This window comes from Leptinotarsa decemlineata, unplaced genomic scaffold, assembly GCF_025532065.1.
Source record: "Leptinotarsa decemlineata unplaced genomic scaffold, Ldec_3_MD MMD2_tig00003335_RagTag_RagTag, whole genome shotgun sequence".
NCBI classification, from domain to species: domain Eukaryota; kingdom Metazoa; phylum Arthropoda; class Insecta; order Coleoptera; family Chrysomelidae; genus Leptinotarsa; species Leptinotarsa decemlineata.
In genome coordinates, this window is record NW_027412587.1 from 6,551,040 (window position 1) to 6,576,136 (window position 25,097).

At 35.8% G+C, this 25,097-nt stretch overlaps 1 protein-coding gene across 1 annotated transcript in view; it reads left to right on the forward strand.

Moving 5' to 3' along the window:
- Positions 1–19,981, forward strand: part of LOC111503766 (trypsin-1) — a 65,226-nt gene extending 45,245 nt beyond the window's left edge. Inside the window, exons 5-7 of the mRNA XM_074178033.1 lie at positions 3,003–3,156; positions 7,828–7,954; positions 19,722–19,981. Coding sequence (XP_074034134.1) covers positions 3,003–3,156; positions 7,828–7,954; positions 19,722–19,904 — 464 coding nt within the window. The 3' untranslated portion in view covers positions 19,905–19,981. The remainder of the gene's footprint in view (positions 1–3,002; positions 3,157–7,827; positions 7,955–19,721) is intronic.
- Positions 19,982–25,097: the final 5,116 nt, after the last annotated feature.

Here is a 25,097-nt window from a genome sequence, read left to right on the forward strand (position 1 = left end):
CACATTTTGATTTTTTCAATAAATTGACGTATGTAGCCGTTACTACGTGGTAGGATATCATAATGAAAAGAGAAATGAAAATTTCTATGTTTTTTACCACTTTTATTTATAACTTACGTTACTGCAGTTTCGTCCTATATGGACATTCTCAAACTTATACAATAAAGTTTATTGTATAAGTTTGAGAATGTCCATATAGGACGAAACTTCAGTAACGTTAGTTACTGCAGTTTCGTGGTAAAAAACATAGAAATTTTCATTTCTCTTTTCATTTTGATTGTTTGTTTTCAACCTCTGAGAAGAGTCCACCAAACCACCTGATTTGATGAATAAAAAACATATGCTTGCAACAATATCGCCACAGTAACATTTCAAGATGTGAAAAAAAAATATTTACGGATCTCATTATTGACTGAGAGTGAAAAATATACATATTTAATATTCATTGGGATGAACTGGAGTGGGTTTCGAATAATTTAAAATTTCTCCTCAAAATCATTTTTTCTGCAGATTTCTGCAAATTCTTGAAACGAATATAAAACTGGTCATTATTTGGAATCGGATAACTCGATTTCCACTCTTTTCTATATATAAAAAGGTTGTAGTACTGCATGTGATGTTTTCTACTGTTTCTTTGTCGACCCCATCGATGGCGACTCTGTAGATGGTATCAATCGAAATTTTTCCCCTTGAATATGAATACATTCTTGTCATTCGGCATTTTCGGACGCAAGTAGTTCTCAAATGTGCCCATTCATTATTTTCAGACAGATGATGGAAATACAAATTTACGGTTTCACGCTATAACTACTCAACAGATCATCATGAAATTTTGTACACATGTTCCTGTTGGTATTAGAAGTAACATAGGATACTCTTTATTAAAAAAATATCTTTTATGTAAGATAAAAAAAATTGTTTGTCAATGAAATATCAAAATTTAGCTACTTTAACGTCATGTAGCATTCCAGTAATTAAGTTCCAACCCTTAGCCCATTAGTGCATAAGGTTATACATTTTTGAAAACGCTAGTTTTTTAAGTGGAAATCGTATGTTGGGAGGAAACCAAACAACTTTTGTACACAAATTTCTTCAAAAATTTTTCTATTTGAAAAAATACAGAGTGTTCGATTTATCGAACGTCATGCTCACATATCAATATAGGTAAATGACTGTAACAAAAATTATATCCATCTCCATGGAGTATGATACTTCAGGAAACACTCTTTTGGGTGAAGAACTCTTTCGCATTTCATGTATATGAATTTTGCGTTTTTTCCACAGTCAGCACATCTTCTTTCCTTTTCGATATACTGTGGCAGATGGTTGATTTTATCAAACCTGACATTGGCGAGTGTTGCTGGAGTGATTTGCCTTCTTTTTGATGCTTAGCCGTGAGTCTTCAAGAGATTCAGAGCCAAATCTCTCCTGAATTTCAGCAGAGCAGACGACAATTCATGGGAAGGGTGAATTTTACTGAATAGCAGTCAGGCATTGACAACCGATACATCAAATGAGTACGAAAATATTGGCCACCACCATTTTCGCTGCCTCATTCTTGTTCTATAATTCGCTGCTTACCCATCCAATTTATTCACTCTCCCCATGCTTTTATTATATATAATTATCGAATATTTGGGTTGAGGCACGGATATATTCAATCTGCTTGTCCTGGAGTAACAAGTGACACTTTTGATTCCACAAGACTCGAAATTCGAGGCCGCAGTGACAACTTCCATTGAAAGACAATTACTTTCTCACTACTTGAAAAGGAATATTCACCTCGTTTTTCCCTACACATGTCTTTTTGTTGCTTTCTGAGTGGGCAATGGGAAAACTTTGCTATATACTTCTTCTGGTGGTTTTTGTAATTGCACTTTTGTTCTATGTTGAAAATGTGTACTTCATTGGTCCAAACTACTTTTTTCTTCTTTGAAGTGGAAGGTGGGTTATCCTCCGTTGGTCTATCTGCTTCAACATTCGGAAATAACTTTGCCAAAGGTATATCATCATCTTAATCATAATCTGCATCATTACAATCTCTAAGATTGGAGGGTCTAGGCGGAACAAACTGACTTTCCACCTGCAGCATAGCTGGTCCCAGGTGAGAAATATATCCTTCATGATCATCATCCGATAGATCACCATCAATATCAGTATCTTCGCCGTCTTGAGGTGGTGTAATGTTTATATCGCCAGTCTCTGTGTCGCTATGTTCATAATGTTCGATAAAACGAACATGAAATGTAAAGACTGATTTCAAGAAAAATAAAGATAGACGGGAGTTATCTGTGATACTAGTTGATGGTATGTAAGTTCATGTAAAGGGATTTACATTACCCTTCACATCTTTGTCATAAATAATATGGATATTGTATAATAACTTACCCGCCGCAGCGAGTTGAGTTCAATTATGTATCCATCGCTAAACAAATAACCAAAACTAACACGTTTACCCTTCCCACCACTCAAATGACTGAACCAACTGTTAATCCTATATGTTATGAAAACTTTTTCGTGGGAAAAAATTGAAAATATGCGCAGACACTCTCTTTGCCGACCTAAATAGGCATGTTCGATAAAACGAATAATATGCACTAATGGGTTAGTACTGTACTGTACTGTTTTATTCACAGTCACGACAATATCCAATCCAATCCAATTGACTATAGATTCAGCTGTTTGGAATTTTTTTATATTTATCATTATTTTCTTGTGTCATTTTCATTTTTAGGTTAGGTGTTATTTTTGTGCTAAATGCCACTTAATTATTTTAACATTTGTTGTTACAATTCAATAAAACATATTTTAAATTTTCGAAACTTCATCGTTTGTAACAATTTTTAAAAATTGATAATCCCAGCCAAGTATTAAAATATAGTTATCATATTAATTCATTTCTATTGTACTGACACATTTAATGGCATAAATGCGAGCAAATCGGGTAAAAGCTAGTTTTTCATACTTTTATTACGATATTTCCTTCGTTAACATTTTTGCAGCTCTGATGAAATTGGTCCGGCCCATCAAAGTTTCTAGGGAAAGCAGAGTCCGAACAGTTTGTTTACCCTTGAAGAGACTGCTCCACAACCAGACTGACTTCTGTGTTGCTACAGGGTGGGGCAGAGCATCGGAGGACAGCATGCTAGCTGGAAGGTTGGTTATTCTTTCATTTGTGTATTCATTTCAATATTATATAAAATGATTTGAAGCCCCTGAAAGACTAATACAAATGAAAAATCGAAATGAATAGCTGAAAATAACAATTATATTAAGCGAAAAAACCCCTGAAATGAAATCACGGTGAAATAAAATACAAGTAAAAAATAGAACAATTTAACAAAAAATGAAGTAAAGTGAAAAATTAAGAGATTATATTTTTTACTTGTATTTCATTTCACTATAATTTCATTTGAAATATGTTTTTCCGTTAATCAGCTGTCGCCCTCATAAGAACGACATCCAAGGTAATGAAATTCATCATGAAACATAGTCAATCATCTGCGAACAAATGATGAATTGAAAATGAATAGAATTCAAAATACTAATGACTGACAGGCAATAGTGGAAGTGCAGGAGCTACCATAGTAATTATTCGCAAAGGAAAAAAAAAGAAAAGAAAAGTGAAAAATGTTCTGAACTGCACTCTAGCCTGACTTGAGATTGAATTGTCATTCTCTCAACTAGCTCTTCCAACCCTTTCCTTGATATACAATGTCACACATAAAGTTCGCGACAAGTAGAAATTTCTTCTATTGATAGATATAATGAAAATTTGACTTCGCAATTTTGTCATGTGCTACAGTGAACCTGTTAAATTCCACATGTTATTCGAAAATCTTCAAAAAATCTGTTTTTTTGTAAATTTCTGAAATGCAAAAAAATAGCTCGATTTCCAATTTTATACTCTTTCACGAAATTTGTACTCTCTACTGCCACTTCGACTTTTTCCATTTTTTTAAATTTTTCGAATCTTTTGCCCTATCGATTCGAAAGAAACATGATTCAAAATTCATATCTTCGATGTCATATCTTGCCCAGAAAATATCCGCATTGTCCTGTTACCAGAAAAAGGAATACCAGTGAGGATGCCAGTGTTCTATGTAAGTGCAAAGTGTTACCATTCATTTAAAGTAGAACTCATGTGAATGATATCTGATTTTTATTCCACAACGAATGTTTGAAATACAAACTGAGTAGAGAAAAGTAGCTTCTGTATAATTCAGTGTTCATAAAGAAGTATTTGTTTCGAAAGAATTTTTTCCTTTCGTGTAATTCAATGTTTATATGAAAGTAGCTGTTTCAGGAGGACTTTCTTTCAGTTTGTGTTTGAAAGTTACTTCTTTGCATGATCTACACATCCATGTATAGAGTTACTTATTTTCAAATTGATTATCTCTTTCCTTTCTTTGGAAGATTCCCTCATCCTTTTTGGAGTAGTAGAAAGCCAAAAACTTTCTTTCCCAAAAATTAATCACTCCTAAAAATATAACCCCTTCAATTCAAGAAATCAATATACTTTCAGAAATTTGTCTTGGTTGTTGCAAAGTTCATCTAGTTTTTTCAATTCATAGTTAAAATAATTCGGATTTTCAATAATGGACGTTAATATGTCAGTAATCCAATAAACACTTTTTTCATTTTTATTACACTCGTATTTCTTTTTCAATGTATTTTTATCTAATTTGGTTATTTTTCTGACCAATAATTGAGTGAAAACTAACCCGAAATATCATACTTCTCTGTAAACTACACATTGAACTTACAGTTTCATGACTATTCAAAAAAATTTCATTCTAGCGATTTGCACTTAACATGATATGTAATTTCGTGATTTCAAACATTACAAGACTAATGCAACATATCGCAAATAAAATAGTAGATACTGATTAAATCGAAATAAAATTTTCCCTAATATCAGGAATATTAATGAAGATACAGAGGTTGGCAAAGAAACTGCGAGAAGAATTTTGCAAAAAGTAAATTCCATTCCTATAAGCCAAAGTTCATACACACTCTCAAAGAAAGATATTTCGATGTTCGAGTAGGATTTGTTACGTTTTCCGTAAAAAAGGTACCTATTTATTGTCGCTTACCCACCTACTAATAGCTCATTTCGAGATCCTAAACAACCAACCGATAGCTGCTGCCTCTAACGGAAAAATTAGAAACCTTGTTGGTCTTCGACCAAGGTATTTTAATCATTTTCAGTTGGAAATTGACAATGATACTCGAACTGTGAATTTAAATTAGGGATGTTTGTAAAACGCTATAAGCGGTTGTAATTCACATGTTCACAGAAACGGATTCGTAATAGTGCTGATTTGGAAGGTTGAGAATTCCGTTTTCTTATCTCTTCGGAGGATATTTATATCAGTTTTTTTTCAACTATATATGAAAACGTCTTCGAATTATTAGGGTTCGATATTCGGAGGTGAGTTTTCAAGTAGTATTCCTTGTGTCATCACAGGACTACAATTTATCCCATGATACGAGCAATCCAACAATAATTTAATTTCAGGCGATTTTTTTTAATAACTTGTGTATCACCCAGAAAACCCGATATAATTATACAAACAGTCATTTGGGGGCAAGGAAATGAGGAAATGTCACATGGGTTTTCATCCTCTTCCTTGATGGAATAGCGCAATAGTGCCGTATTACAGTTGGCCCTTTGGAATCGATGCTAAGTACCGCATAGCGGCATTAAGGGCTTTCCTTTTGAGTGAAAATCAAATATATATTTTTTATATCAATACCTTCACATTTCACATTACCAATATCATGTCTAGAGAATAAGTGGGTGGTTTTCTTTTTCCCAAACACCTTGTCCAGTTTTATCTGTCGTGCACGACCCCCCTCCGTGGTTGGCTATTATTTATAAGTTACGGTTTTTCTTGCACATTGCCAAACCCTGTGTAGAAATATTTCATTATATCCATTTGCCAAATTTTTAGTTTTATTGGGGCATTAGTGTACCGTGGATAATTTATAGATTTGGATCTGCTTGCTATTACGTTATAAAGGGTTAATAGTAAATCTGTTGGAGCCCTTGGAACATAAATCATTTGTATAACTCACCCCCCCTCTCGCTGTCTGAAAGCTAGCTGTGAGTAAATAACCCTATCCCGTTTATATCTAAAATACCCCACATATGAACTAATGATTGAATAAGTAAGAAGGAAAAAAAATTACGTAACAAATTTCCATTTTGGTTTCAATGTGAGGGAAAAAATGATTTCGCATTCTGCTGCAGGATTTAATGGACAGACGAGGCAACATTTACATTTAATGGAACAGTTAGCTCCCAAAATTGTCGCTGGTGGTCCAACAATAATCCAAATTTTGTAATAACGCCGTGACTAACATTCAATCAAGATAAATGTGTGGTGTGTGTTATTAAATCACCAAATAATTAGACCATAATTTTTTAGGTAAAATTTAAACGCAGAAATTTCATTATAAATCAGTTGTCTGAAGTTTTGGATAATCGCCTCTAAGTGTTAGACGTGGTATCAGCTTGACGGGGCACCGATTAAAAAAATGGTAGAAGTGACGAGTCATCCTGATTTCGTCCAGGTTTGGAGACCAGCTCCCCTACCCTTTTGGCTGATTATTGGCCTTGAGAGGGGCCAATGGGTACACAACTGATAGATGACGACATGAAGTCCTTAGACATCAGTGCCGCCCTTCACGGGATACCCCTACCTGGCTGGGGTGGGATGGATGAAAAAGTTATTCATCCTTTAACGGGGGACATGAGGGCCTCATTCGACAGAGTGTCGGGGCCTTCTATATCGGGAGGGGTCGTCTACAGCATAATCTGTGGCTTCCCTAACTAACGGGTTTTCATGAGTTTCCGTTTTTTCGAAAACTCTCTCAACGATAGAAGTGAAACAGTGTTTCAGTCAGATGTTTAGAGGCAAAGTGATAGGACGAAATTGGTAAGATTATTGGCCACCGAGTTCACGGGACTTATCTCCAATGGATTTTTTCTATGGGGTTATCTGAAACAAAGTGTGTAAGCACAAACCATTCGCAAACGAAAAATATTTAGAGAATACCATTCGGGAGTGTTGTGTTAACATAAATTCCCTATTTTTTTAAAATGCCACAAAGTCTCTGAATGAAAGTACTATAATTTGTATAGAATGGGAAGGATGGCATAATGAATGATGAATTCGGGTTCTTTATAAGATTATTGAGGTACCATCAATGAATGTTATAATGTTTTGTTGTGATTTGATTATACCTAGTTTATTTGGTGTAACGTTATTCTTACATCTAATGGCGAAAAGAAGGAAAATAGGATTTATGGAATTAGCTCAAGAAGCGTTATTATTTGCTCGATAACTATGTCTAACAGATTATATCTAACAGTCACACTTTTGGGTGTAAACTGAATCAAAATATTTCGAACTAATCTGCAGCTAATGGGATACACATCTGCTAAATAAGGAATTCGAGTGTAATAAGAATTAATAGAAAAACTTTTATTCGATTACGGACATTTTAACGTCCAAACATTGAAAATCCGAATCAGTTTAACAATGAATTGAAAAAACTAGATGAACAACAAAGAGGAATTTTCGAAGGTGTATTTTTCTGGTAACAGGCTCTATTCGAATTGATAGAGCGAAATATTCGAAAAATTAAAAAAATTGAAGTAGAAGTGACAGTAGAGAGTCCAACCTGCGAGCAAGGATATGAAATTTGAAATTGGGCAACTTTTTTCTTTGGCATTTTTTGAAAAAAATTTTGACAATTCAAATGTATAATTTATGTATCACACTATATATAATGGCAACATTATTGATTTATTTCTAGGTTACTGGAATCTAGAGTTCCAGTTCACGACAATGCAGTTTGTCGAAAAAAGTACGGGCATGCAGTTCACATAAGATCTGGACACTTGTGTGCGGGACACCTGGATGGATCCAGTGGTACATGTGTGGTGAGGATATTGCATTTTTTATGCTTACATCTATATGAAAAAATAAACCTGATATGATGAGGTTTTGTTTTCCGTATTATTTCTTTTTTTAATGTTCAATCTTCGTTTTCCATCACTTTGATTTGAACAATTTGCCACACTACATAAAAGAAGGGAACTCACATGGGGAAGATCACTATGTCAAAATGGTTGTCCGGCTATTTTGGCCGTGGTTTGCAGAGTTTTATGCCTGAAGTTTCATATACAACAGCAGTTTTTTTTTATTGATTCGGTCGTTACTTGATGAAGATCCATAGTAATTTAAAAAACTACACTTCACGATTTGATCTCCAAAAACTTTATTTGATTGAAATAATGATAAAAAAACTTTTATAACAAGCTTGTATTTAGGTGCCCTAAAAAGATCAAGATAAAATTGTAAATCACATCAACCACATTCATTTATGACTTCACAGAATTGAAATTATAATAAAAGCTTGTCGCGATAATTTCAATTTGTAATTAGGTAGGCATCTACTAAACTTGTAAACAATTCATAATGTTTGTAATTAAATAAAAGTGCCGTGAATGCTTAAAATGTGGAACTTTAACCTTGAATAACTTTTTTGCACACATAGGATTTATCGGATTTGAAATTTATCGCAGTACCTAGTTGATCTGTCAGAATGTTTCTTAATTCAAATTTCATCTGACTGAATATGTAGAGATTTCTTCCAGGCATCGCGACAAGCTTTTATTAAAATTTCAATTCTGGAAACTCATAAATGAATGTGGTTAATGTGATTTAAAATTTCAAAACTATCATTAGGATGAATTATATTCTATAGAAGTAGGTAGGTACCTACTCCTTCGGGATACCTTATAAAAGAATTAGCTTGTTATATTTCTTAGTCTTTTCATTTCATTGATGGCGTCATTATTACATGGCCGAGTCCCAGTTAATTTCGAACAGTCTAATTCTTCTATAAGGAGGCCTTCTATTGATGTGACCCTACTCAAAGCCACGTACGCTTAGCCGACAGCGAACAACTTTGAACCCAAGTATACAACAGCGTGATCATTTTGTGAATTTTGTGAACTGTCCAGCATAAAACAATTGGCAACATTCTACGTTCAGCTATATCATGGCGGAATTTAGCTGGAAATTGCACAGATTTCGGTTGAATAACGTGGATCCCATCTTTGCCGAAGTCGATACGAACTGATGGAATGTCCGTGTCATACATTTGTGCTCTCCGGAAACAGGGCTATATAATTTCTATTTTATGACAGATGACACCATTCACTATACCCTTAGACACATCAACATTGTATCGCAACATCACCCTGGCTCTCACAAATATTTCCAACTCCTTAGGCAACCCCCAGATTTGTTTATATCAGATAGTATAATATTATTTAAATCTATATTTCATTTCTTCCAGTACAATCTATTAGACTATCTCGTGCAATTATTTCATTACAATGCAAATAAAAATGGGTTCTTACAAACTACTACACTATTTATTGTCCTCTTTTTAGAGTCGGGATGTAGGTATTTGAAGGTAAAAGCTTGTTTTAATTTTTTCTCTAGAAATATATCTTTTTATTGAAGCCAATCCTGGTTGTGGCATCTATTTCATGGTTGACCTAACAACGCATTCAATAAATGAATGCGTATACAAAATTTCGTGTCCCTGCTATTTACCGCTGAGGAGATCTCCCGTACGGAGCCGATCCTGGCAGCACCATCAGGTCACGTTTATGATTAGCATGCATTGTCATCGTTTCTGGACCAGCATGCAAAATTTCAGGTCAATCGGATACCATGAAGTGGGTCAAATTAAACTTGCAATATTTGTTAACATACATACAAGTCAAGTTAAATAAAAGCTTTTATCCAAGGCAAGGTTCATTTGAAATGTATTTATTGTTACGTCATTTATCATGCTGAAAATTCACGGACTATCATTTAAGAACAATTTTTTCTCTGCCTATGCTTCAGAAAAGCAAGATAAATCTCACATTTGAGTGTGTTTGTTGAATATACAAGTTAAATGAATGCAATTAGTTTTCTCTACTGACAGTATTGAAAGCCAGATAACATAATCACACTCTACCAATTACATATTCCTTCACTATAATTAACACTCGATTAATTTCAAGGCATGCCATCGATAAAAAAGATGATTTAATGATGCTAAAGCCGGTAGTTCTTTATATGCCAATAAGTAATCTACAACCGTAACACGAATAGACAAATTGCTTCTTTGAGTACAGCATATATATGTATGCATATAAGAAGTATTGATGTTATGTTTCCCAGCGGCTATTCTGCGTTTCTATTATATTTGTTTTCGATTTCAAATCCAATTGACGAGAAATGAGCTTTTGCTGGTCAACGTTTCAAAGATATACAGTGCTTTTCTATAATGTCCCTCCTTCTTTTATTTTTTGAATGGGTCAACTCAAAAAATTGGATGTTTGGATATTGAAATTGATGCATGAATACTTTATTCTGAAACACATACCCAATATCCAGAAAAAATTAACGTTTGGGCAGGAATATTGAGAAACCATATTATAGAACCTCTATTTATTGATGAAAATTTAAGAGGGGAACTCTATTTGAATATGCTGGAAACTACTGTTGGCCCTCTCATCACTGAGATCATCGAAGCGAATCGTAATGAATTCGATATGGATATTGTATCCATATTGTATATGGAGCGCACCACCACATCACTCCAGATAAGTACGATACTATTTGGATACCTACCACTTTTCCCAATCGTTGGATTGGCCGTCGAGGTCCTACAGAATGACTAGCCTGCTCGCCAGATTTTACGAAACTGAACTTGCTTCAATATTGGATATACGGCAGAGAATAAAAAATATTTGTACAGATATTGACGCTACTGTGTTCGAAAATGTTCGGCGTGAAATATCGGATAGGCTGTTCAAATGTCAAGAAGATCAAGGCAACCATTTCGAGCGAACTAACCTCAATTTATTATCTGATATTATGCAGTTAAATGTCAATGTATTCAGATAATTATTAAAAGTTGAAGATATTGATATTATATTCTAGGGTTGTTTCCGTCATGATTTCGCAAAATTCTGTTCTTTGATCAGGGTCATCTTCAGTTAATTCGTGTACCATTTTAATTTTATATGATTGATACCTATTCCTCTTCAAAAGTCTCCACACAGTAGATGGAGACAACTCACAAACATTCGCGACGGAATAAGTAGACTGTTCCGGATTTACTACCATCTCACCAATTATTTGCACTTGCTGTTCTTCCGGAATGGACGGATGACCTGGAGGCTTTTTGTTATGTAAACTACCGGTAGTTGTGAATATGGATACAAGTTCCCTCAAATATTTTCTACAAATAGGACGATTCGGAAAACGTTCATTGAAAATCCTTTCGGTCTCGTGAAAGTTACGCGTCGCACCGTAAATAAAAATAATATATATATATATATATATATATATATATATATATATATATATATATATATATATATATATATATATATATATATATATATATATATATATATATATTATCTGCCATGTGGCAGATGAAAAGGAATATTTCCAGAAATATCTATTTATGTGTTTGTCTTCAGGAACTTATTAAATGTTCCGCCATTTTGTAGTAGGTAGAGATATTGTCTTCATATGTAGGGTTGTGAAGTATTCGTCAGGAGCTTCAAAATGATGTGTCACAAGACCCCCCCTTCCCATTTAATTTTTTTCCCAGATAGTGCCCAGTCGCCATCTTGAAAGTTTCATCAGTTAATTTCACTTCAAAATGAAGTATTCATGCATTGATTTCATTATCCTGAATTTCAATTTTTCGAGTTGACCCGTTCTAAGGGGAGTGACATCAAAGAAATACAATGTATAATGGTTTCTTTGTGTTTAGAATTTTTCCTATCCCTTTTAGGCTATCCAGGTTCGCTTTTAAATGATTTTTTTCAACTTCAGTTTATTCAAATAACAAAGATTCATGCGACTACATGCTTTTTCATGCGATATTTTCATTTCAAAATTGAAACTGTTCATATTTCATATCCTTGCACTACAAGATATTCTTGGAGCAGAGACGATCAGGAATGTGTTACCAAAATACAGGGTGACCACTTGATAACTTTCTATTCTGAAAATGTTAGTTGAGTCGTGCATGAATTTCCGCCTGAAAATTGATCTCGCAAAAAGTGCAAAACAATTGAAAAACGGCACAGAATGTGTTCTGTACTACCAAAACGTGAAATGTTCTCTTGAAGAATAGTCCCCTCCGTAGTTGATGGACCATGCTGATTTTTTTTTCAATCTAGTGAGGTCCTGATCGGTGGTCAGTCAGATTGGTGATCAAGAAAAATTTCTGGCTTGGAAATTAGGTCTCCTTTAATGTATTTTAGGGAAGCGCCCTCTTTTGACTGCAATATATTAACTGCATTCTCAATCAGGAGATGCTCTCCTGACTCTCTTAGTTAACCTTCAGCTATTCAGACCGGACTGTATAGCTATGGAATCGTACTTGAGTACCTGGAATTGTACGTGTCTACCTGTTGAATCCCCTACTGTAGTAATATTGACATACCGTAGACATTCTGGTTGACTGATTGATACGAGGTTGCCGGATATTCAAAGTGCAAGATTTCTACCTTTATGACCACAGTGACCTTCTTCTAAGAGAACAACTTTAAGTCAGCTATGCCTGACGATGCATTACATTCAGACAGACTTTTTTGTCTCTAATTTGGGTCTATCATAGTTTGAGCGTAGTTTTTTGCAGATCTGCGCAAAGACCGTCTGTTTCATCTCTTGATAAACATTTTGTTTCTGTTGCTTCAGAATTTGGTGCAATGCAGGTTCATAAGATATCCTGTTCTTTCAGAAACGTCTAAGTTGCCCCTGTCACAGCATTTTAGATTCCTGAATAGAATCAGGAGAGCTGAGAAGCTCTCGCTCTTGAACCGATGCTACAGAAAAAACAGTTGAGGTTATTTAGCCGACAACCATCTCTTCTGTAGATTCAGGGGCAGATGTTTAGGTTACTTCAGTGTTGATGAAGTTTTCTTCATCTGCTGAGACGCCAAATTGGTTTGTAATGACGTCGAATCATATACTCCACATGCATGAGTGATAAAAATTAAAAATTATCGTCGCATCGTTTTCTGTCGCATATCCTTGTTTCGCTCATTAAATAGGGCTCCGATAATGCATACTGGCCATATATGAATGCATATCCAGATTTTTCAAGTTTAGAATCGAGATAACTCAGAATCGGTGCTTCCCAAGAAAAGAAGTTTTAAAATCATTCTTGTAGGGAATTTGTTACTAACTCCTTTCAACTCGGTAGGAACTTTTGACATTTCATTTATAATAACGTATTTAAGGTTCATGCAAACTGAAATGGATATTTTGTCTGTGCTATTTCAACTGTAGAGTGAAGATCAATGACTGGAAATACTATTATTGACGTAAAATTTGTCATTTTACTGTCGACATGGAATCATGCAATTTTCCATCGCACCCTAGTCAATCACATCTTGATTTCCATCCTTTGCAAAAGTATATTTCCGAACATCACCTTCTTTGAAGTTCGTTCTGAAGGGAATAATCTACTAAGATAATTAGATGATCAAAAAGCAATTAAGTTAGTACGTGTAGATACATATGCAAAAGCTTTCTGTCAGAGACACCGATTAAATTCAGTTGGCAAATTGGGGAAACTGTGTAATTATAATTCAATTCAAACGATTTTTCACCTCCAATAGACAAATCGTAACAATACGTAAGTTGTATTTGAAACACTTGAGGATCGTTTTAGGTAGGAACAGTGAAAGTGAGGTATAAATCATTTCGTAGTTCATTTTGAAATCAGCATAATATACTGGTATAAAATTATGTGAACCATTAGGAATTGATGAAGATTTTGGAGAGTTATGGCGTAAAAGGTATATCATTAAACTGGATTTTATCCTTTTCAACAAAGAGAAAACAAATAGTAACGCTACAGTTTCAACATAATAGCTCGGATAGTAGGAAAATCAAAATGGGCGTTCCACAGGGATCGATCTTGGGTCCAATTCTATTAATTTTGTATGTGAATCATCTTGAAGCGATAATTGGTACTGCTGATTATACTGTTTATGCAGACGACTTTTCATGGTTTCTGTCCTCTACGGATAATGAATACCTACGAACGATATGTATTGGAAGAATTCATGCAGTTTCATCTTTTTTCAATAGTAGGAACCTATTTGTTAACATTCAAAAACCCCAGATGTTAAGATTTCACTGTCGCCAAAAAAATATTGATGATTTTGAAGTCAAAATTGGGGAAATTACAATGTAGAATAGACATGCAGAGGTTAGATTTTTGGGAGTATCTCTGGATGAACATCCTCTTGGACATTCCATTGCCAACAATTGCTATTGCCAATTATCTTCCAAACTGAATTGTTTAAAATATCTCTTTATTAATGTACGATCTGTTCCTGCCAATTGACAATTCCAAAACATGTGAGCCATATAGAAAAAATGGAAATAAATATGGATTGATTGATAAAATGTGGTCAAAATATTTTCTTCGATTTGAAATACAGGGAGAAAAGGAAAGAGACATACTTGCCTGGTTGACAATGGTGCCGTCAGCAGCCATGTAAATGTATTAAACCAACATCTTTCTTGAGAGAGAGACTAAATGGACAACATATAAAATTGTGCGTTAAGGCCTTCCGTTTACTAAAAGCGGAAAGCTACGATGTGCGAAGCAACGAATTCGTGCGAACGTCGTTTCTACGAAATCCTGCAATGCACATCGTCCATTGCCTCAGTTGTCGTCCTGAATCGTAGTAGGTGAGATAGGTTTTTGGAATGGGTTTTCTAGTTGATATGATGAAGAATTTTTCGCTTTGGAATCATCACCTTCGATTCATAGTCGTACAGGCGATATCGACGAAGGCGGAAAAAGAAAAGAGTTCGGTGAATTTTCTCGTTTGTGGAATGATCTTCAAATCGGTTTAAATGTAACACCCTGTAGTTTGCTACATGTTTAGAGTAATAAAAATGAGCTGTTTCCAAACATGTTTGGTACTTGTGGTCTAGCAGACAGAATATGAAAGAAATTATTTCTTATCTACATTTATAAAAAACATAGTCGTATAGTTTTTTGTGAAATATCATTATTTGTTTAGTAATTTATTGATGTTCAGTGACAGTTTAGTACTACAATACTACAATATTTTTGGTATTCGTGAATATTCGAATGATTGCTTAGATTTAATTGGAAGTAGAAATGGAGTTGAGTGTAAAACAAAGAATTGAAATACTTATGATGATTGGGTTTGGAGACAGATCGCGAACTCAGATGGAAGTGTGCAATTTGTTCAATGATAAATATCCAGAAAGACATATAACGCGTTCAACAGTCAGTAAGCTGGAAACGAAATTTCGAGAAACTGGTACGGTTGCAAATGTACGCAAATCAGGCCATCCCCTGCAAATGCTGATACAGCATTAGATGTTTTACTGATTTTTGAAGAAGATGCGCACACTTCTGTTCGTAAAGTTAGTCGCGAAATCGGTGTTGGCAAAACAACGGTACACAAACTATTGAAGCTTGAAAAATGGCATCCTTATAAAATCAAACTTGTGCAAGAATTAAACGAAGATGATCCCGATAGACGACTCCAATTTTGCGAAGAAATGATGGATAAATGTCACCGAGACCCTCTCTTGATACAAAACATTATTTTTTTTGATGAGTCCACTTTCACGTTAAATGGTGAGGTTAACCGTCAGAATTGTAGATACTGGGCAGAAGAAAACCCCCACTGGATGCGTGAGCATCATACACAATACCCTCAAAAGGTAAATGTATGGGCTGGAATTGTACGAAATCGAATCATTGGATCCTACTTTATCGAAGGTAATTTAAACGGGGCAAAGTACCTTGAGTTTTAAAGGGAGTATCTCGTACCTACTTTACGTAATTTATTTCCCAGCAGACGTAATTCTGGAGGTTTTGATGAAAGTTTATGGTTTCAACAGGATGGTGCACCTCCACATTATGCTGTAGATATTAAAAGGTACGTAGATGAAATTTTTCCGAACAGGTGGATTGGTAGACGTGGACCCACTGAATGGCCAGCGAGGTCACCAGATTTAAATCCTTTGGCTTATTTTCTGTGGGGCCATCTGAAGAATGTTATTTATAAAACGAAACCAGCAAATATTGAAGATGTACAAGTGGAAATTCGAACAGAAATAAACAATATTACGCAAGAAACCATACACAAGGTTTAACAAGAATTTGTACACCGTTTGGGTTACTGTCAAATACAGCAAGGGCTGCAGTTCGAACATTTAATATAAAGTCATGTATTCCAGCATATTCTGTCCGCTAGACAATAAGTATTTTTGATAATATTGTTAATTTACCTAATAAAGAAAGTTACGCGTTACTTTATTAGCACACACACAACTACTGTATTTTTGTCCACCTTGTACCAATTGGAATCAACATGTGATACATTTTTGGAATCAGCTCAGCTAGGGTAATCCGAAAATTGAGACAAAATGGGGGTGTTTCATTTAAAAAAAATGACGGTGACGTCATTACTCGAACGTAATTCACCCTGTATATTAGATTATTATTTTGAAATACGGTAAATTAACATCAAAAATCGATTAGGATTATTTCTTAAAATGACCTGTTTAGCTGAAAATGAATTTGTTCCATATTTTACGGACCCAGTGTATAACATGCTTATGCGGAGAGAAACCGACTACTGGTTGACAGTGCATTCTGAAAATGAGCTGCCACTCAATGTCTCCTACAGTCAACTACGACGTACTCATACATTCCTAATCCCCAATAGATCCTTTGGTGAAAATACCTAGGCTCAGTTGTACAATCAGGGTTTGACTGTTATTCATGTTTTAAGGTTGGTTTGAAAGAGATTATAAGTTTCGGAGTTCAAACCGAGCTTTATTCACTTGATAGGGAGTACTGAAACTTCTGACGTGACAATAATCTATTTAAAAAAAATCATACACCAGAATACTGTTTCTCAACGCGCTTTTTGCTAAACAAGCTAGCATCCTCAGAAGATGACAAGAAATTAATTTTATTGGCAATGTTAATTGTTTTATACACATCTGGAGAATCTATCCCCACACCTGATAAAGGTCGATAATGAGGGTTATGAAACGGATAACAAATGAATAAAAATTCATAATGCTTGGAGCTGAGAAAATGGATGACTAATCGAAAAAATATCAACATGGCGAAAAATCTTTCAAAAAAAACTCTGAATTTCAGTTCGACCTCTGCGAGGAAAGTCTTAGAAATCGTGGTTTGTGTTGAGAGTGTAATTCAGCGATCACCGGAGACATCGAAAGGGTTTTTTTGTGAAGCACTCAGAAAACAAATGAAAGGGAAATTTTCAAAATTTTCTGAAAGCAAAAAAAGGCAATGAAGTTGTTAACCTGGAAAAATCGAATTACTATGAGGAAATTGACAAGAATTCAGGGCCTAAGATGATTTCAGATATGAAAACTAAACTCTAAAAGTATGAAAATTTGAATTTACTGGCGTTGAGAAAAGGTCTGTAAGAATTTGATAATAAAGAACCAAAAATATAAGATTTGCTAGGCAAGTCGGCAAGCTATCAGTTATAGTTTTCCTTATGTATAAGATCCCCAAATGGTTAACTAAACAGTTCGACTTCCTATCAATGCCGAAACCCAGTTCGAGTGTTGTTAGTTGACAAGAGTCCATCAAACATATCAAAGATGTGATGTTGTGAACGAGACAGTATGACTTTAGTATCCTGTGACGTATCCTCTTTACTTCAAAGTGTCACCATATCAAAAACAATCGGATATCTGGAAGATGTATGAACACAGAGTACATCTAGCTCACATCAATTTGCATAGAACAGAATTGCTTTCAGCTTGTTAACTGCATTGACAAACACCATGAGGTACAGCAATGGGTATCACTCCTTTCATGACTGATCTCTCCATCAGGAGATTTGAAATGGACGCTAATGAACACTTTGATTACTCTCTCCACGGACTTGGCTTCGATACGTGGATGACGTATTTTCCATTTTCAACACGAATAGAAGTGATTTGGAGAATTTTGCGTTTTGTCTCAACAACATATCTTCAAATATGAAGTTCACTTATGGAATTGAAAATAACGAGGAATTGCCATTCCTGGATTTTCTAGTTATAGGAAATACCGATGAGAATTCCATTATTATAACTTTCAGATATATACCATTGTCTACAATGAAAAAGCAAAGCAATAAATAGGCAAAGAAATATATGATATCAAGGAAAAAGTTATTTAGAAAGTAGCTGAAAGTAACGAACATTCATCATAGATAGTGGATAGGTTGATTAGAAAATTCAGATTCAGAGATCGTTTTCGTAAATCCTGGACTTTTTCATAAAGCCGAACATTTAAAATATATAGTTGTTCCATAACAATCACCAACAATATGCCATCATGATTATAGGAGGTAATGGTTTGCTGAAATGCACAAAGAAGCTTCAAAGTTAGTTGCAAGATTCAGTTGTAGTAATCTTCTGATGATGCTAACTTGGTTAGCGAAATAACCGTTGATAAGAAGTGTTTAAAAATTCTCATAGTTTTTATCATCAAAAGATTTGAGTCTTCATTGTTTTTGTGAAATCAAAAGTATTCCTTATGTGCTATAATATAAAAAACGAACAAATACTCTTGGAGGACATAGCATTTGAAGTTCGACAGTCATCTTTCAAAATTATTTTTTATTGACTGGTGTTTGAAAATTTGGCATTATGAAACTTCGACAATATAATTTGTACGTTAATGAAAAAAAATATGTAGTGCAGTATAACCAATAATTACACCCAAGTTTTGCAAAAATGGTAATGAATTTTTCAACCTTAATGTGGGACGCAAGATGATCAAAACTATAACTGAACGAAGGCCCCATTTTTTGAATCGTCAGGAATATTATATTGCACTCCAACATTTCATGACGAATCATGTTTTATAGAGGATTGTTCTGAATATCCATTGAATCCTTCAAATGTAGATTCGATCTGTGAGAAGAAACGACAGACTCATTCAACTCGAACTGATAGCGGTGAAATCTGACCCAATTTCGTATATTCCAATCCATTTTATACTATTGAATTGATATATTTTTTTAAATAATGACGTGCTTAGAGATTTACTGGAATTCAAAAATTCACAGGATTGCTACACAATATAGGTATCTGAAAGAGGTTTAATTTCACTTACATGAAACGCTGTCATCCTCGATGGTGGACCTCGATGTTTCGGAATGACATTTACCTTATTACCTCTTCAGCATCTCTCTGGATAACATCGCAAAAAGAAGCACTCAATTCATTTATAACAAAACGATTTCATGTTACGAATGACTTGAATTTACTCATGTCATCGGTGACAGTACGTAATGACATTCATTTTTTTATTTGATTCAATCCCAGCCATAGGAATCTCGTTTAAGTTGAAAGGAGTATATTTTTAGGGGAGAACAACTTTTGGGAAAGAGAAGTTTAGGCTTTCTACTTCTCCATCACTGTACTAAATAGGGGAATCTTCCAGAAAAGATGGAGAAGTAGAAAGCCAATAACTTTCTTTTCCATTCTATTTGAGAAATTTATATTTGGTACACATGGTACTTCTTCGAATGCATTGGTCAAATTAAACTATTCATTCAACTTTGTTTTGTACAGGGTGATTCCGGAGGTCCGCTTCAATGTGCCATGGCAGACGGTCGTTGGATTTTAGCCGGAATAACATCCTTTGGATCTGGATGTGCCAAGCCAGGTTTTCCAGATGTGTACACAAGGTTATCCTACTACCTCCCTTGGATTAAATCGAAAATAAAATCTTTGCGGAGGTCCCCAAATACCTGATAAGATTTATGAATTGTAAATATGTGTAAATAAACAGACAGTCGTTAATGATATTATTAAATAAAACAAAAATTTATTGTTATGACTTTTTGCGACTACCTTAGAAATAAATGAGTTTTGAATTTCATAATTGTCAATGAGGATATTGAGACAAGAATTTTCAACACAATAAAAGAGGTGTTATCGAGTCTCAATGATTTAATTAAAAAAGAAAAGATTGGTCGGAACAGCACTCAAAGAAACATTTTTGGCAAACCGCGTACACGTGTTTCTGGCTATTGGCCTCATTAGCGCGGTGTGGTAAAGTGCAGGGATGGGCAACACTTGGTTGCCAATAACCACAGACTCTGTGCCAATAACGGGAGAACACCACAAACGAACGGAGTCACCAACAGGAGCCTGCATTACCACGGAGGCAGCCATAGCTACCTGCGTGACTTTCGAGTCCAGGATATGAATATAAAAGAGAAGGTGTGGTCGAGTGTCTATGATTTAATTCAAAAAGGGAAAAGAATAGCCGAAACAGCACTCAAGAAAAATTATAAAGCTTCAAATCCTTTTTGTGACATATGTTAATATTAAAATACTGAAAATAAAGGAAAATTATTTGAATGATGCAACTAATATTCCTTTATTTTCAGTATTTTAATATTATTGTATGTCACAAAAAGGAATTAAAGCTTTATAACTTCTATTTAATGTATGCGAGCGCTTTCGACAGCTGGTCGTGCTATCATCTTCAAGGCTCTATTCAAACAACGTTTCATCCTCTTGTTTGTTCTTTTATGCGGTCAGAACAGCTTAGTGCAGGTACTGTAGGTAAATTTGACTGTATTTGGGTTACATCAGGTAATATCCTTTGTGTTGGATTTTCTCTAGGTTTACTGTTTCTAGGAGTGTGTATTGTTTTGTGTAGTATATTGAATATTAGGTTTTGATTCAAAACACAACATATATTTTAAATATCATTTTAAATTATGTATTCACTTGTAAATATTAGATTTCTGCATTCTTCAAGTATGAATGTCTCCACAATCTGCAGTGGCAGCTGCAGTCCGAATATCATTCGGTGGTCGATGTCAAAGCTTGGCTTTGCGAAACATCACCACCAATTCCGTTCGTGGATTGAGACCTCTGTCAAGTCCATACATTTCGTTTCGGTAAGGGGAGATGTCAATGCCCTATCCACTCAGGTTTGTCTTTCATGGACAGTTGAGATGCGCAATACATTCATGATTCAGCTTAGCACCATTGATGAGACCTAAAGCGGGTCGAACCAGCACTGTCTGGTTTTGGATCACGGATGAATTGTCTGTGGGCTTTGGTTTCGTCTGCCAATATTTATTTTCCCTCATACAAGTTAATACCATAAGAATTGGTCTGCTATGCATTAGATTGTTTCGAGCAAGAGTTAACGTGAAAGTCCTTAAGTCAACATTTAAGATCTAACTTCTGAAAACTCTTATTTTTCAACCTACCTCTGAGTCTACAAAACCACCCCAGGCACCCCATGATGTGGGTGCCTGATTAAATCGATTGAAAATATATTTTAAATGAAGGCTAACAATGAGTGAATTTGTTGAAGAAGTTTGGTCAGGAGTTCAAAAAAATCTGTACTCGGTAACTACTCCTACAATTCATTTTACCAATGAATATGAAACTTCTGCCATCTATTGAATATCACAGAAAGTGCGAGAAGTATTGATTTCTCAAACTCTCATGCCGATCTTTAGAGAATCCTCTCAACTGTTGGTTTTGAATTTGTGTGTGTCCTTGTTCGTCTCCTCAACGGAAGATGTCACTTTATGACAACATTAAGAAAAAATAAAGTAATAATAATTGTATATTTCCATAAACATGATTTTGTGATTCAATAAATGTATAAATAAATGAAGTTATCACAGAATCAAAATCAAATTGCAAATAGACATATTAATGAAACGAGTGAATTTATTTTCAAGAGATCACTGTCGCACCTAGCTTTTGCTAGGTGCAATTCACACAATCTCTGAAATGCTTTTGAAGATTGGTACTGGAAAAGCAGCTAATTGGCGGTGGGACACGATTTGTATAATAATTGATTTAACTCTTACAAAATTCTATTCGACGTATCACATAATGACCTCAAATTTCTTCCAGTATTCTGATTCCTTTTCAACCGAATGGGACGTAACGAATATAAAAAGCTCTAATGATTTTCCTAGCATACGTTAGAAATAAATTCAATTTCAAATTATATTCTCTGAAATGAATTGTCAAATACTTTTTCAATATCTGTAACCTTTACAACTTTTCAAGTGTTAGTTCATTGAGAGGTGAGGCCAAAATATTTGTTTCAACTCTTAATGACTTATAATTCGACAACCCCTCAAAACCAAAAAGTGAATATTTATGATGTATATGGTTGAAATTAAAAAAAAAAGATTAATGTTATATCAAAATCTATTTGAATGAGATATCAATGTATTGATTGCTGTTACACGTTAGTCATTTCAAATTCCAATAAATTGATGGATGATGCCGCTACTACGACCACACAACGACCAAACGAAATTAATTTTAGCTTTTCATATGGCTTTTCATATGTATGAAGTTACTTGCATTTTATTTCATTTTTCGGTGCGGCATTAACTGGTTTAGTTGTTGTTTTTCCTTTGGCTATCTACCACACGTATCTACAAAATCGTAGGTTCACATGAAAGGCAAGTGGAAGGTACTTTTACCTGAATATGTTTATTATTCGTACTATTTCGGAGTATTTGTTTGTGGAGTTGTTTCCGGACTTTGTCTGCAGGTGGCGCAAAGGTACATCCTACTGAATCAACTGCAGATAGTGCGGAATAGTTGTAATTATTTTGTTTGTTCGGGTTCTACCCGTTAGTTAGGGAAGCCACAGATTATGCTGTAGACGACCCCTCCCGATATAGAAGGCCCCGACACTCTGTCGAATGAGGCCCTCATGTCCCCCGTTAAAGGATGAATAACTTTTTCATCCATCCCACCCCAGCCAGGTAGGGGTATCCCGTGAAGGGCGGCACTGATGTCTAAGGACTTCATGCCGTCATCCATCAGTCATGTACCCATTGGCCCATCTCAAGGCCAATGATCAGCCGAAAGGGTAGGGGAGCTGGTCTCCAAATCCTGAATGAAATGAAGATGATCGTCAAGCGTTCGGGTTCTAAGCGACCTACATAACGCACTGAAAAGGGATGACCCCAGATCCCGAAAGAGGGACAAACACAGGAGGCCAACGAAGCAGAACCAAAGACCACCCCCCAAGAGTCGCTGTCAGGCGACTCCGGTAAGTATAAAATTTTTTTAAACAGACTTCAAATTGATCTCATTTTCAGATTCACTGAGAACCAACACTTGCTCGCGACTAAAGACACTCGTCTCCGGCAAGTTTTTGGGGACCCCATGCAATAATTCAGTTAGGAAAGTTATGAAAAAACAACACAATACATTAGAAAGTAAAAGCACCCAGAGGCTGCCTTTGAACCAAAGGTCAGATGTCAATCTTGCTGAAGTGACCATCAGTAAGTTGATGACCACTTCGGAGGAGCAGGGGTGGATGGCAGAGATGAGATGTTCTGCACACATTGACCGTGTGGTGAGGATTTCAACTCAGGGCACTCAACCCGAAAGGGGTTTGTTCGTGCCATTTGTCCTTCTGACAAACGCCAGTTGAAAGGGTAAGGGAGCCAGGCTCCAACCTGTTTGAAATCATGATGACTGTCGATGTTTGTTCTGGACGTGTATGGAACGAAGGCCTTCTCCACAAGTTAATCGCGTTCCACCTGCCTCGAGGCCTGATCCGGTGGATTGGGTCTTTCCTGAAATGCAGAACATTTCTGGTTAGAATAGAGGGCTCTCTGTCTGATAACAGGGAGATCCTCGCCTGGAGTGCCACAGGGGGATGTGTTCTCTCCCATGCTGTACTCCCTTTACACCAGCGACCTTTCGAGTTCCGAGCGTGTGAAGATATATTTCTACGCCGATGACACGGCTCTTCTCTCATCTTCCTTCGGACGAGAGCTTGGCATCGTCTACATGCAACATGTATTGGACGACCTCGAGCGCTGGTACCTCGAATGGAAGATCCGAGTGAACCCGGACAAGACTCAGGCGATAACTATGGGTAGAATGATATCTTCTCCGGCCAGAAAAGTGAGAATCTCTGGAAGGAAGATCGACTGGCAGGTGCGGGTAAAGTACCTCGGTCTTCTAATAGAGTGTAGGCTCACCTGGAACCCACACTTCGAATCCGTGAAGGCAAAGATCGAGGGTTGGATCAAAAGTCTGTACCCTCGGATCAATAGAAGATCCAAAATGAGCCTCAAAAACAAAATTACGCTGTATAACATGATGTTCAAGTCTGTCATCATGTACGCTTCAGGCGTCTGGGTACACGCAGCTCCAAGCAATATCTCCATTTTGTATTAACTTCAGAATAAGTTAATACGGATGATTGTGAATGCTCCGTGGTTCGTGCAGAGATTTGCAGCTTCCTTCCATTCAGCAGTCCATTCAGTCGAGGAATCGGCCAGTTTTCGATTGCGCGGGAGCTCACGATAATCCATTAGTTAGGGAAGCTATAGATTATGCTGTAGACGACCCCTCCTGATATAGAAGGCACCGACACTCTGTCGAAGAAAACCCTCATGTCCCCCGTTAACGGATTAACAATTTCCTCATCCACTCACCCCAGCCAGGCAGGGGTTCATCGTGAAGGGCGGTACTGATGTCTGAGGACATTCATGCCGTCATCCCATGATCAATTATGACCCTTTTGTCCTTCTGACAAACGCCAGGGTGGGGGTAAGGAAACCTGTTCAAAACCAAGATGGGTGTCGAATGTTTGTTCGGGATATTGACAGTTCACTCCGTCTGAAATGACCCTCCCGGTACTGACGAGAGGCTAGTACCCGAAACCGGTCTATCGGTGATCGCCCCAACCAAAAAAAAATATTTTCAGATTTTCATATATCTATAGGTATATGCGACGAACTTTCCAAATGAAAGACGTTGCATAATCATGCATCAATATATGGACGTCATATGGATCTATATTTTATACGACATACTACATCAATAATGAATGTTTTGCTTTGAGAGTGCTATTCGGAAATCCATAATTATTATTTCTCTCAAATAATTTCATATCCACTCAGAGAACTTTTATACAAAAATATT